Genomic DNA, 15,038 nt, shown 5'->3' with positions numbered 1-15,038 from the left:
AAGACAAACTTAACAACTCTATCATCTAAAAAAGAAATCATACCATTTTTTAGATGGTTCATTTTTCTAGCATCAAACTAGAAGAGGCATTTACCATGTGAGTCTTTTTAGTAAGGTCATGGTGTGACAAAGAGAAAAATAAGGGATGGGAGGAATGAGGATATTAAAATGGCACATTTACATGGAGGGTGTCAATTGGAGGGTGTCAGTTGAAATGGCAGTTGAGGAGTCAATAGGTTGGTGCCTCTGATACTTGGATCTCTGAGGTTGTTTTCTTTTGTACACAAAGCCTTGTGGGAAAGCCAATGTGAGGTCACAAATGGAGGCAGGAAGCATTGCAAGAGAGGCAGCCTGAGCTTTGTAGAACACAATTCCAGGTTAGTGGGTTCTTTTCCCCCAGGAACGAAGCACGAACCCTCATCATTAGAATTTTTCTTATGAATCTAATTGGTCGCTTGTCTTACCTGGCCTTGTGACCTGCCAAACTGACATTTCAGAGAGCAGCAAGTGCCTCTTAGAGAACTTTAGGTGGCTTAAATAGGCTGCAGTAATAATAATTTTAAATACTTTGCATTTTTTAAAATTCCTTTTTGAATATGAGAAAAGTAGAGCTCTGGCTCAGCTCACTACTCACCTTTTTTTAATTAATTGGCTTCAGTTGCAAGGACAAGCAGCAGGCATCAGTGTGTTCAGAAACATCTTGCTTTCCTACAAGGACAGATTGTTTAGAGCACTCTAGTGTTGTAGTTCACAGTTATCCAAGGGCAGAAAAAGCTGATCTGTAGCACATCTTAAATTCATCTTTGTATTTATGTTTTCAGGAACTTCATTTCTTGATCTTTCTGCCCTTTTCTCTTTACTCTTATGCCTCCATACAATATGAGGCTTAACTTAGGAGGAAAGGCCTCTTTAAACTACAAAGTTCAATAATGTCGCTAACTTGTCTGAAATACAGAAGGAAGCAGACACTAATGCTTTCTTTCACTGTGTCGGGGGCCTGCATCTCCCTCACTCCATAGAGTGAGTCTAAAGGAGGTCTCTAACGGAATGGCTAAACCGTTTTTCAGTCTCTCTTAGGTCGGTTTTCCAAATCAGGCTCTCATTTTTTAGAGTTTGTGTGTTGTACTTTTGTAGTGCATCAAGCTGGTTCATATCCAGATGTAAGAGTAACATTCCAGAATTCATGTTCATAGTCAGATATCAGGTAGCACTTTGGATTGTACCTACTAGCTCTTTCCGTCTTGAGAGAGGATCTGACATTTCTTAGGAATAGAGAGACCCCCATTATTTTGTCCTTTTCTTAGTGATATCTTTCAAGTTTCTCCTCTAGCTTCATTTTTAGAAATTATTTGTTTATTTGTGACTTATTTCATAAAGCTGTTTTAAAAGCATTCCTTCTGAAGTGTGAAGAAAGACACATTAGAATCTTACTTTGAGAAAAAACTGCTTACAATAGAATCTTGGTAGAGTCAGAAAAAAAGTCATGATGGGGCTTAACTTTGGTGCCAGAGTTGTTTTTTTTTTTGGCTGGGCCTTGGTTTGAACCCATCACTCCTGGCATAAGGGGCCAGCGCCCTACTCCTTTGAGCCACAGGCGCCACCTGCCAGAGTTTTTAGATTGATATGCCAATAATTTCAGAAACAAGCCCTATTATAGAAAATATCCTGTCCCAAAGAGCAGAAAAGTTCAAAAGGTAAATAGCCAAACTCTTTTTCACTTAATTTTTATGATCCTGTGTCTGTATTTTGAGAGGAAATAAATCCACTTACTTCTCATTCACATTAAATTGAAAATGTTCATAAAAGCTGCTTAATGCTTGAGAAGGGTTCGTAAGCCTTTTAGAAAGAGCCTTTGACATTGTTCCATCTTCTGTTTAAAATGCAGAGCTGAGTTTTGGGAAGAATGAACTCTTGAGAGATGGTATGGTTCAAGTAGGGCTGTCAGAAAGCCATACTCTGTGAGAAGAAAAGATTTTCACAATTCCAGCATTATTAAGTAGTCTGGTCAGTGAGCAACTCTGACCCGGGATTTTGTGGTTTCTTAAAGGTCCATACACAATTTCTCAGCATGGTCCTGGTGCATTGAAAAGCAGTAGTACCACCACACAGCAGATTTCTAAGAGAAACATTTTCCACCTTGCTCTTGAAATTTTTAACAAACTTGGCCTTCACACTTCTTGAGGGATTTTCAGCTAATCTGTTTTTCAGTACCATATTAATCGGCATCGTGCAGAATTATTAAACTTGAGGTATGTGTTTGGTTTTAAGGTCCAACCGGGATATTAGCCACCTCAGAGTCCAAATCCATGCCAGTGTTGGGTTCTGTATCCAGTGTAACAAAAACAGCCTTGAACAAGAAAACTCTGGAGGCAGAATTCAACAGCCCGTCCCCCCCAACACCTGAGCCAGGTGAAGGGTCCTGTAAATTGGAAGGATGCACAAGTTCCAAGGTTACATTTCAGTAAGTAATAATGCTCTTTACTAAATAGTGTGTAGAAGAATCTGTAATGACTAACTTCTGTGTTTCTTTGGTTTGTTTCTCTTTGGAGAGATTTTCATTTGTCTAGCTAATAAATACTCTTCTTGGATTTGATGAGCCAACTTTGATTCTAGGCTCCTGGCTTAGAGATCTCATTCAGATCCAAAACAAATATCATATATAAAGAAAAGTAGTTCTCCTGAACTGGTTTTGTAATCATGTTCTTCTTCTACACAAAGAATTGACCTGGATGATACTTAATCTGCATCAGGAGACAATCAGTCTTTCAAGATTAAATGCTTAGAACATCCTTCTTAATGGTTCGTGAACTGTTAAAGAAGATACTAGATCTTCCAGAGGCTACTTTGAAGAGTACATTTCACAACCTTATTTTCTGGTTCTCAGTTAAAGATGAGCCTAATACTGCTGTATCTTGAGAATGAAAACATACTATGTGAAGAGTTATCTCTGCAGACTTGCTTTAAAGTGGCACTTTGATTGTCAAAGAATTAATCCTGCTATTGAATGTGTTTCAGACAGATGCAGTAGAGGATCAATTTGTTTTATAACAATGGCAAGCTCTTTTTGAAATTAGTCTACAGTTTTGCTTTAGTTCTCTTGCCAGGATGTCAGCTAGTTTGTCACACAGAGAAAAGGAAGAGGTGAGACAAATCAGATCAGCTGAATATTGTAATCACAGTTAATTAAACCTCTGATTTCCTGTTCTATCAAGAGAGAAAGAACTCCTTTTTTTGTAGCTCTAGCTGTCTTAGCTTAAAAGGTGAAACCTGGACAAATGAAGTTAAAATTCAATTTGGATCTATTTTTGCCAACTGGTATTTTCTTCCTCTCTTGCATTTCTCTCATTGGTACTATTAACTTTTTTTTCTCTTTTGGAATGAATGGCCCTCTTTGCTGATTTACAGTTTTATCTAATTTCATTGTGTTTAAAAGCACATTTTCTCCTGCAGTCATGTGTTTCTTTTCTTTTGACTAGAGTCATTTGAACAGTTCTCACAGAAAGATGATCTATATTCATTCTTCATCTTTCCTATTAAATTTGTTTAACACCTAATTTGACATCAACAGTCTGGCTACATTTGAACCAATATCCAGACACAAAAGCAATCTGGCTGAGACAAGTTAGTCTCACTGATAAATGCTTCAGTGTGTGTGTATAGATTTTTTTTTTCCTTTACCATTTTACAGAGATAGTCTTAATCAGAAAATACTGCAACTCCTTCCTCCCTTTGTCTGCCTTTTATTCTCTAAAAGTAAGTGGAAATTACATTCCCAAGAAAGGAAATGAAATAATTGCAGGCCCAAGGTCTGCAAAATGTGTGTTGAATTGACAGTGAAAAGGATCCGTGTGTTGACAGACACAGTTGTTAGATGCCATAAAGGCCGATGTGAAGCTCAATTTATTTCTCATCTTGCTTATTCAATGACTACTTAAGAGACACATTTCAATTTAATTTATCTCCTTAAAGCACTAATACAGATACGGTGTGCTGCTGTATTAACTTTCAAATTTTGTAACCTAATGCTTGATTATTCAGTTCTTGACATAACTAATGCCATGTATTTTCATATTGACAGTCACTTAGCAAATAAGAGCCCCTTTCTGCGAAATCTGTTTCTTAAGTACAATTAGACTATCCAAATGAATCTGAGAATTTTGTGTGTGTACAGGGTCATTATTCGCTTCCCAGACAGGAACACTTCATTCGTTTATATTTAAACCTTTTAATGACTAAAAGAAGTTTAACTTAATGTAGCTACATGTAAGTAAGCTTTAAACTTCTTAGACTAGCTGCCAGGAGCACGAAGAGTTATTTTCAGGGCTGTTTCTGTCTGGCTTTGACTAATTAGTTCACTCTGTTATACTAATCATAAGGTAGAGGCAATCACATTGTCTTACCTCAAAGCACTTTGAAGTCAGGTCAGCAATTTAACAGTGAAATGTTTCCTTTGCTTTTTAAAACTGTCTTTGCACTGTAGTAGTCAAACCTTTATTTTGGTCTGTGGGTGACACTACCACTGTGTTTCAGCGGAACAGCACTACTGGCTCTTGACAAGAATCAAGGTCAAAGGAGGATGCCCATCACAGTAGCCTCTAATGTATACATTATTGGTCCCACCACACCACACCCCGCAGCCTCTATCTCCCTTCTTCCCTTCACTTTGATCTTGCTTTCCCCGTACCGTCCCACCTTAGGACCCTTGGCTTCTGCCGACCGTGTGCCTCAGATGCTAGTGTCCCCCAGTAGCTTCATGGCTTCCTCCCGTAGTTAATTAGAACGCTCAATTAACCAGAATTCTCCCATTATGTAACAGTCACATATATACACAAGCTAGATGTTAGAGGTTTTTGTTGGTTGGTTGTTTTGGTTGGATTATTTGGTTTTTAAAACATTTTTTAAATGTCACAAGTCGTTTACATTCAGCTCATTCTTGTGTACCTTCACCTTTATACCTACTCTAGACAGAGTTATCAGAGACAATAGAATATTTAGTCGAAGAAAAAAGATTCAGTTGTGCTACTTGATTGGAGGCCTTAGATGGACAGGAAAGTTTGCTAGTCTGTTAAGAAAGGTTTTCAATGCAAAGGTTTTTCCATGTAAGATCGTCATTTAAGCAGAAAATTAAATAACATCAAGCTATCCCTAGAAAAAATATTTTAATACTTAAAATCAGCGTGTGTGTCTATTCCAAATAATTAAGTAACTCCTCCTGGCTTGTAAATTGTAAAGTCAGATAGATACCGATTTATTTCTCAGGAAACTGTGAAAAAGCAAGAAACACTTAATTATAAGGATTAGTTAAAATTGACATTCTTGTCACTGGCATAAGCAAAGCAAGAAAAAAAGAAGAAAGGAAAAGATAATCAAGGCTTGGGGAAAGTTAATTTATTCTATTTTCATTTTAATAATAGCCTTAAAAACATTTGTGTCCTGTTAATTATTTCTAATAAGTATATACTAGCTAGTCATAATATCTTAAACCTCATAGTGAATTTGAATTTTATTAATTCTGATTGGTTATAATTCAGGTAGGAACTATACTCATAATTTCCCTTTTTTGCCAGGTGGTGTAAAGAGCTGGCCATGCACATGAACAGTATAAATCTGATTTTTGCTTTTTTGTGCTCTATTGATCTAGAGTAATCCGATAATAAAATATAGTATTACTCATTGATTCAATGGGTGGGATGGTTAGTATAAAAAAGGGGAAAATTCCAGAACTTTTCTAAGAAACAGTTACTATTTTCAAGCAGCTATAGTACCTGGAAATAGGCTAATCAAGTGTTGCACAGGGTCAGAGAGATAAGAATGATTTACATTTGCATCAATAAGAACCTGCAGGCCAGGCATTGTGGCTCATACTTATAATCCCAGAACTTGTGGGGCTGAGGTAGGAAGATCACTCGAGCCTAGGAGTTTGAGACCAGCCTGGATAACATAGCAAGATCCCATCTACAAAAAAATTTTTAAATTATCTGGGCATGGTCGTACTGATGTTTAGTCCTAGCTACTCAGGAGGCTGAGGCAGGAAGTTACAGTGAGTTACAAAGTGAGCTATAATCACACAAGAAAGCCTAAAATCAGTGCCTTCTCAAATATGCCCTGCATGGCAAGTTATTTCCAGGGCTTAAGTTCTTTATCAGACAGACTAAAGTTGGCCTTGGGCAAGTTATTTAATCTATGACTCATTTTCCTCATGTGTAAATTGAGATAGTAACACCTGCTTTACAGGGCTGTCACGTAAATTAGGTAATACATGAGAAGTATTTCAATAAATTCCTTTTTAATCTTATGTTAAAATTATAATGCTGGGATAATGGATAATCAAGGGCAAAAGCTAAGATACTGGTTCACCTGGGCCAGATGACCTTGGACAGGTCTAAAATTGAGGCAAGTAGAGCAGGCTCTCAAGTTCCTTTCAGCTCTAGGACACTGATAATTCCCAACAAATGTTGTCTCTTCGTAAAGATGTTCACAGTTAAGATAAGGAACAAGATGTAAGTGCATGTATTCTACCTACATCGTGTTTTTCAGTGTAGTTTTATAGAAAGACACAGAAACCAGGGCGGCGCCTGTGGCTCAGTGAGCAGGGCGCCGGCCCCATATACAGAGGGTGGCGGGTTCAAACCCAGCCCCAGCCAAACTGCAACAAAAAAATAGCTGGGCGTTGTGGTGGGCGCCTGTAGTCCCAGCTACTTGGGAGGCTGAGGCAGGAGAATCGCCTAAGTCCAGGAGTTGGAGGTTGCTATGAACTGTGTGACGCCATGGCACTCTACCGAGGGCAATAAAGTGAAACTCTGTCTCTACAAAAAAAAAGAAAGACACAGAAACTAAAAAATCTAAAATAATTAATTTTTAAAATATGCCTTCAGAGCAGTACTTTTGGGGGTCAGCATACTCATTTCAACCCGGTCTCTGCAGCTTCACAGTCTTTTAGACCTATTTGTGTTAGAAATAACCTGATCAAAAGACGAAATAAATTGGGCAGTCTTTTATTTTTATTTGTTTATTTTGGGACAGAGAAAGTGAATGAGAAGTAAAGATGGCTTCAAAACCATGTGCTGGTCCTTTAAGAGAATTGGTGTCAGTGCTCGCTTTGATCAAAAGATGATCGCTTTAATCATCACTATTTGTTCAACATATTTTCCAAGGGACTTTGGAAAATATGTTGCCATCACTTTTGCCATCAGTTTGCCACCACTGAAGATGTAGTTTTTTTTTTTTTTTTTTGCAGTTTTTCGCTGGGGCTGGGTTTGAACCCGTCACCTCTGGCATATGGGGCTGGCGCTGCCCCCAATGTAGTATTTTTTAATGTGACATAAATATTTGCCCTGCTTCCGCCATGCAATGTAGTCGAGCTGAAGCGAGTTCACGTCGAGCCCTTTTCCTTTTATTCTAGTTAAGTTGACTGATCCACTGGTCCCACATTGATACGTTCTGGGGCACTGATTAATAAATAAGTAGAAGTTAATTATCTCAGAATCAGAAACATAAATTGAACAATAAAGAAAATATATTTCTACGTGGATGAACTTAGCTTCCATTTTAATCCAGTTTGAGGTACCTGAAACACGCTAACTCTGTTTTCAACTGAATGCATAAGCCTGATGGTATTCTTGATTGATACAGGTGCAATAAATTGGAAAAACATTTTGGAGGGAAAAGCATACAACATTCCATTTTTTGTGTGTGTGTTTTTAGGTACTATCTTCTATTACTGTTCATCAGTATGTATTCGTAATAAAATATCCATCCAAGGGGAAGTGTGCTGCGGTTGTAGTAGGCGGGATATACATGTTGATTGTAGGTGGAAGTAGTAGGTGTTGAACTAGTTTCCAGTTTGAGATTTTGGAATTTGCTTCTGTAATGTTTTATTGTTCTGACTGTTTCACTAACATTTATTAAGCCAGGTACTATGTACTTTAATGTACTATTTTAATTATCCCAAATCTATAGATTGAGCATTACCCCTAATTTACAGATGAGAAAACTGAATGTCAGTGAGGTAAACAACTTGCCCAAAATTATACTCTAATTGATAGCTGGGTCAGGTTGTTTTTGAGCCTTTTAAGTTGTGTCTCCAAAGCCTGTGCTTTTTGAACCATAGCACACTGCATTTCATTTCTTAAGAGCTTTAATGAAAGGAAAAGAAGAGAATGACCATAAATTACTTTTTTAGGAAGCAGTGATTCTACAGAAACTGCTCATTGGCCCTAGGTACATTCTCACAGATAGTGTAACAGGAAGCAGTGATTCTACAGTAAACTGCTCATTGGCCCTAGGTACATTCTTACAGATAGTGTAACAGGAAGCAGTGATTCTACAGTAAACTGCTCATTGGCCCTAGTACATTCTCAGAGATAGTGTAATAGGAAGCAGTGATTCTACAGTAAACTGCTCATTGGCCCTAGTACATTCTCAGAGATAGTGTAATAGGAAGCAGTGATTCTACAGTAAACTGCTCATTGGCCCTAGTACATTCTCACAGATAGTGTAATAGGAAGCAGTGATTCTACAGTAAACTGCTCATTGGCCCTAGGTACATTCTCACAGATAGTGTAACAGGAAGCAGTGATTCTACAGTAAACTGCTCATTGGCCCTACGTACATTCTCACAGATAGTGTAATAGGAAGCAATGATTCTACAGTAAACTGCTCATTGGCCCTAGGTACATTCTTATAGATAGTGTAACAGGAAGCAGTGATTCTACAGTAAACTGCTCATTGGCCCTACGTACATTCTCACAGACAGTGTAATAGGAAGCAGTGATTCTACAGTAAACTGCTCATTGGCCCTAGTACATTCTCACAGATAGTGTAATAGGAAGCAGTGATTCTACAGTAAACGGCTTCCTTGGCCCTAGTACATTCTCACAGATAGTGTAATAGGAAGCAGTGATTCTACAGTAAACTGCTCATTGGCCCTAGTACATTCTCACAGATAGTGTAATAGGAAGCAGTGATTCTACAGTAAACGGCTTCCTTGGCCCTACGTACATTCTCACAGATAGTGTAACAGGAAGCAGTGATTCTACAGTAAACTGCTCATTGGCCCTAGTACATTCTCACAGATAGTGTAATAGGAAGCAGTGATTCTACAGTAAACGGCTTCCTTGGCCCTAGTACATTCTCACAGATAGTGTAATAGGAAGCAGTGATTCTACAGTAAACGGCTTCCTTGGCCCTACGTACATTCTCACAGATAGTGTAATAGGAAGCAGTGATTCTACAGTAAACTGCTCATTGGCCCTAGTACATTCTCACAGATAGTGTAATAGGAAGCAGTGATTCTACAGTAAACGGCTTCCTTGGCCCTACGTACATTCTCACAGATAGTGTAATAGGAAGCAGTGATTCTACAGTAAACGGCTTCCTTGGCCCTAGTACATTCTCACAGATAGTGTAATAGGAAGCAGTGATTCTACAGTAAACGGCTTCCTTGGCCCTACGTACATTCTTACAGATAGTGTAACAGAAAGCAGTGATTCTACAGTAAACTGCTCATTGGCCCTAGTACATTCTCACAGATAGTGTAATAGGAAGCAGTGATTCTACAGTAAACGGCTTCCTTGGCCCTAGTACATTCTCACAGATAGTGTAATAGGAAGCAGTGATTCTACAGTAAACGGCTTCCTTGGCCCTACGTACATTCTCACAGATAGTGTAATAGGAAGCAGTGATTCTACAGTAAACTGCTCATTGGCCCTAGTACATTCTCACAGATAGTGTAATAGGAAGCAGTGATTCTACAGTAAACGGCTTCCTTGGCCCTACGTACATTCTCACAGATAGTGTAACAGGAAGCAGTGATTCTACAGTAAACTGCTCATTGGCCCTAGGTACATTCTCACAGGTAGTGTAACAGGAAGCAGTGATTCTACAGTAAACTGCTCATTGGCCCTAGTACATTCTCACAGATAGTGTAATAGGAAGCAGTGATTCTACAGTAAACGGCTTCCTTGGCCCTACGTACATTCTCACAGATAGTGTAACAGGAAGCAGTGATTCTACAGTAAACTGCTCATTGGCCCTAGGTACATTCTCACAGGTAGTGTAACAGGAAGCAGTGATTCTACAGTAAACTGCTCGTTGGCCCTACGTACATTCTCACAGATAGTGTAATAGGAAGCAGTGATTCTACAGTAAACTGCTCATTGGCCCTAGTACATTCTCACAGATAGTGTAATAGGAAGCAGTGATTCTACAGTAAACTGCTCATTGGCCCTAGGTACATTCTCACAGATAGTGTAACAGGAAGCAGTGATTCTACAGTAAACTGCTCATTGGCCCTACGTACATTCTCACAGATAGTGTAATAGGAAGCAATGATTCTACAGTAAACTGCTCATTGGCCCTAGGTACATTCTTACAGATAGTGTAACAGGAAGCAGTGATTCTACAGTAAACTGCTCATTGGCCCTACGTACATTCTCACAGATAGTGTAATAGGAAGCAGTGATTCTACAGTAAACTGCTCATTGGCCCTAGTACATTCTCACAGATAGTGTAATAGGAAGCAGTGATTCTACAGTAAACGGCTTCCTTGGCCCTAGTACATTCTCACAGATAGTGTAATAGGAAGCAGTGATTCTACAGTAAACTGCTCATTGGCCCTAGTACATTCTCACAGATAGTGTAATAGGAAGCAGTGATTCTACAGTAAACGGCTTCCTTGGCCCTACGTACATTCTCACAGATAGTGTAACAGGAAGCAGTGATTCTACAGTAAACTGCTCATTGGCCCTAGTACATTCTCACAGATAGTGTAATAGGAAGCAGTGATTCTACAGTAAACGGCTTCCTTGGCCCTACGTACATTCTCACAGATAGTGTAACAGAAAGCAGTGATTCTACAGTAAACTGCTCATTGGCCCTAGTACATTCTCACAGATAGTGTAATAGGAAGCAGTGATTCTACAGTAAACGGCTTCCTTGGCCCTAGTACATTCTCACAGATAGTGTAACAGGAAGCAGTGATTCTACAGTAAACTGCTCATTGGCCCTAGTACATTCTCACAGATAGTGTAATAGGAAGCAGTGATTCTACAGTAAACGGCTTCCTTGGCCCTAGTACATTCTCACAGATAGTGTAATAGGAAGCAGTGATTCTACAGTAAACGGCTTCCTTGGCCCTACGTACATTCTCACAGATAGTGTAATAGGAAGCAGTGATTCTACAGTAAACGGCTTCCTTGGCCCTAGTACATTCTCACAGATAGTGTAATAGGAAGCAGTGATTCTACAGTAAACGGCTTCCTTGGCCCTACGTACATTCTTACAGATAGTGTAACAGAAAGCAGTGATTCTACAGTAAACTGCTCATTGGCCCTAGTACATTCTCACAGATAGTGTAATAGGAAGCAGTGATTCTACAGTAAACGGCTTCCTTGGCCCTAGTACATTCTCACAGATAGTGTAATAGGAAGCAGTGATTCTACAGTAAACGGCTTCCTTGGCCCTACGTACATTCTCACAGATAGTGTAATAGGAAGCAGTGATTCTACAGTAAACTGCTCATTGGCCCTAGTACATTCTCACAGATAGTGTAATAGGAAGCAGTGATTCTACAGTAAACGGCTTCCTTGGCCCTACGTACATTCTCACAGATAGTGTAACAGGAAGCAGTGATTCTACAGTAAACTGCTCATTGGCCCTAGGTACATTCTCACAGGTAGTGTAACAGGAAGCAGTGATTCTACAGTAAACTGCTCATTGGCCCTAGTACATTCTCACAGATAGTGTAATAGGAAGCAGTGATTCTACAGTAAACGGCTTCCTTGGCCCTACGTACATTCTCACAGATAGTGTAACAGGAAGCAGTGATTCTACAGTAAACTGCTCATTGGCCCTAGGTACATTCTCACAGGTAGTGTAACAGGAAGCAGTGATTCTACAGTAAACTGCTCGTTGGCCCTACGTACATTCTCACAGATAGTGTAATAGGAAGCAGTGATTCTACAGTAAACTGCTCATTGGCCCTACGTACATTCTCACAGATAGTGTAATAGGAAGCAGTGATTCTACAGTAAACGGCTTCCTTGGCCCTAGTACATTCTCACAGATAGTGTAATAGGAAGCAGTGATTCTACAGTAAACTGCTCATTGGCCCTAGTACATTCTCACAGATAGTGTAATAGGAAGCAGTGATTCTACAGTAAACGGCTTCCTTGGCCCTAGTACATTCTCACAGATAGTGTAATAGGAAGCAGTGATTCTACAGTAAACGGCTTCCTTGGCCCTACGTACATTCTCACAGATAGTGTAACAGAAAGCAGTGATTCTACAGTAAACTGCTCATTGGCCCTAGTACATTCTCACAGATAGTGTAATAGGAAGCAGTGATTCTACAGTAAACGGCTTCCTTGGCCCTACGTACATTCTCACAGATAGTGTAACAGGAAGCAGTGATTCTACAGTAAACTGCTCATTGGCCCTAGTACATTCTCACAGATAGTGTAATAGGAAGCAGTGATTCTACAGTAAACGGCTTCCTTGGCCCTACGTACATTCTCACAGATAGTGTAATAGGAAGCAGTGATTCTACAGTAAACGGCTTCCTTGGCCCTAGTACATTCTCACAGATAGTGTAATAGGAAGCAGTGATTCTACAGTAAACGGCTTCCTTGGCCCTACGTACATTCTTACAGATAGTGTAACAGAAAGCAGTGATTCTACAGTAAACTGCTCATTGGCCCTAGTACATTCTCACAGATAGTGTAATAGGAAGCAGTGATTCTACAGTAAACGGCTTCCTTGGCCCTAGTACATTCTCACAGATAGTGTAATAGGAAGCAGTGATTCTACAGTAAACGGCTTCCTTGGCCCTACGTACATTCTCACAGATAGTGTAATAGGAAGCAGTGATTCTACAGTAAACTGCTCATTGGCCCTAGTACATTCTCACAGATAGTGTAATAGGAAGCAGTGATTCTACAGTAAACGGCTTCCTTGGCCCTACGTACATTCTCACAGATAGTGTAACAGGAAGCAGTGATTCTACAGTAAACTGCTCATTGGCCCTAGGTACATTCTCACAGGTAGTGTAACAGGAAGCAGTGATTCTACAGTAAACTGCTCATTGGCCCTAGTACATTCTCACAGATAGTGTAATAGGAAGCAGTGATTCTACAGTAAACGGCTTCCTTGGCCCTACGTACATTCTCACAGATAGTGTAATAGGAAGCAGTGATTCTACAGTAAACGGCTTCCTTGGCCCTACGTACATTCTCACAGATAGTGTAACAGAAAGCAGTGATTCTACAGTAAACTGCTCATTGGCCCTAGGTACATTCTCACAGGTAGTGTAACAGGAAGCAGTGATTCTACAGTAAACTGCTCGTTGGCCCTACGTACATTCTCACAGATAGTGTAATAGGAAGCAGTGATTCTACAGTAAACTGCTCATTGGCCCTACGTACATTCTCACAGATAGTGTAATAGGAAGCAGTGATTCTACAGTAAACGGCTTCCTTGGCCCTAGTACATTCTCACAGATAGTGTAATAGGAAGCAGTGATTCTACAGTAAACTGCTCATTGGCCCTAGTACATTCTCACAGATAGTGTAATAGGAAGCAGTGATTCTACAGTAAACGGCTTCCTTGGCCCTAGTACATTCTCACAGATAGTGTAATAGGAAGCAGTGATTCTACAGTAAACGGCTTCCTTGGCCCTACGTACATTCTCACAGATAGTGTAACAGAAAGCAGTGATTCTACAGTAAACTGCTCATTGGCCCTAGTACATTCTCACAGATAGTGTAATAGGAAGCAGTGATTCTACAGTAAACGGCTTCCTTGGCCCTACGTACATTCTCACAGATAGTGTAACAGGAAGCAGTGATTCTACAGTAAACTGCTCATTGGCCCTAGGTACATTCTCACAGGTAGTGTAACAGGAAGCAGTGATTCTACAGTAAACTGCTCATTGGCCCTAGTACATTCTCACAGATAGTGTAATAGGAAGCAGTGATTCTACAGTAAACGGCTTCCTTGGCCCTACGTACATTCTCACAGATAGTGTAATAGGAAGCAGTGATTCTACAGTAAACGGCTTCCTTGGCCCTAGTACATTCTCACAGATAGTGTAATAGGAAGCAGTGATTCTACAGTAAACGGCTTCCTTGGCCCTACGTACATTCTCACAGATAGTGTAATAGGAAGCAGTGATTCTACAGTAAACTGCTCATTGGCCCTAGTACATTCTCACAGATAGTGTAATAGGAAGCAGTGATTCTACAGTAAACGGCTTCCTTGGCCCTACGTACATTCTCACAGATAGTGTAACAGGAAGCAGTGATTCTACAGTAAACTGCTCATTGGCCCTAGGTACATTCTCACAGGTAGTGTAACAGGAAGCAGTGATTCTACAGTAAACTGCTCATTGGCCCTAGTACATTCTCACAGATAGTGTAATAGGAAGCAGTGATTCTACAGTAAACGGCTTCCTTGGCCCTACGTACATTCTCACAGATAGTGTAATAGGAAGCAGTGATTCTACAGTAAACGGCTTCCTTGGCCCTACGTACATTCTCACAGATAGTGTAACAGAAAGCAGTGATTCTACAGTAAACTGCTCATTGGCCCTAGGTACATTCTCACAGGTAGTGTAACAGGAAGCAGTGATTCTACAGTAAACTGCTCGTTGGCCCTATGTACATTCTCACAGATAGTGTAATAGGAAGCAGTGATTCTACAGTAAACTGCTCATTGGCCCTACGTACATTCTCACAGATAGTGTAATAGGAAGCAGTGATTCTACAGTAAACGGCTTCCTTGGCCCTAGTACATTCTCACAGATAGTGTAATAGGAAGCAGTGATTCTACAGTAAACTGCTCATTGGCCCTAGTACATTCTCACAGATAGTGTAATAGGAAGCAGTGATTCTACAGTAAACGGCTTCCTTGGCCCTAGTACATTCTCACAGATAGTGTAATAGGAAGCAGTGATTCTACAGTAAACGGCTTCCTTGGCCCTACGTACATTCTCACAGATAGTGTAACAGAAAGCAGTGATTCTACAGTAAACTGCTCATTGG

General features: G+C 39.9%; 1 protein-coding gene across 3 annotated transcripts in view; it reads left to right on the top strand.

Annotated features, from left to right (window-relative positions):
• The window catches only part of SHTN1 (shootin 1), a 115,723-nt gene that overhangs the window by 88,691 nt on the left and 11,994 nt on the right, over window positions 1–15,038 (top strand). For 2 of the 3 annotated variants that reach the window (XM_053583832.1, XM_053583831.1), the window contains one exon: window positions 2,269–2,461. The exons of the other annotated variant lie outside the window; for it this stretch is intronic. In XM_053583832.1, the coding sequence (XP_053439807.1) occupies window positions 2,269–2,461 (193 nt within the window). The remainder of the gene's footprint in view (window positions 1–2,268; window positions 2,462–15,038) is intronic. 3 annotated transcript variants of the gene reach the window in all.

This window comes from Nycticebus coucang, chromosome 3 (genome assembly GCF_027406575.1).
Source record: "Nycticebus coucang isolate mNycCou1 chromosome 3, mNycCou1.pri, whole genome shotgun sequence".
Classification (NCBI taxonomy): Eukaryota; Metazoa; Chordata; class Mammalia; order Primates; family Lorisidae; genus Nycticebus; species Nycticebus coucang.
Note: the sequence above shows the minus strand (reverse complement) of the source record. Positions and strands in the feature narration are given on the sequence as shown.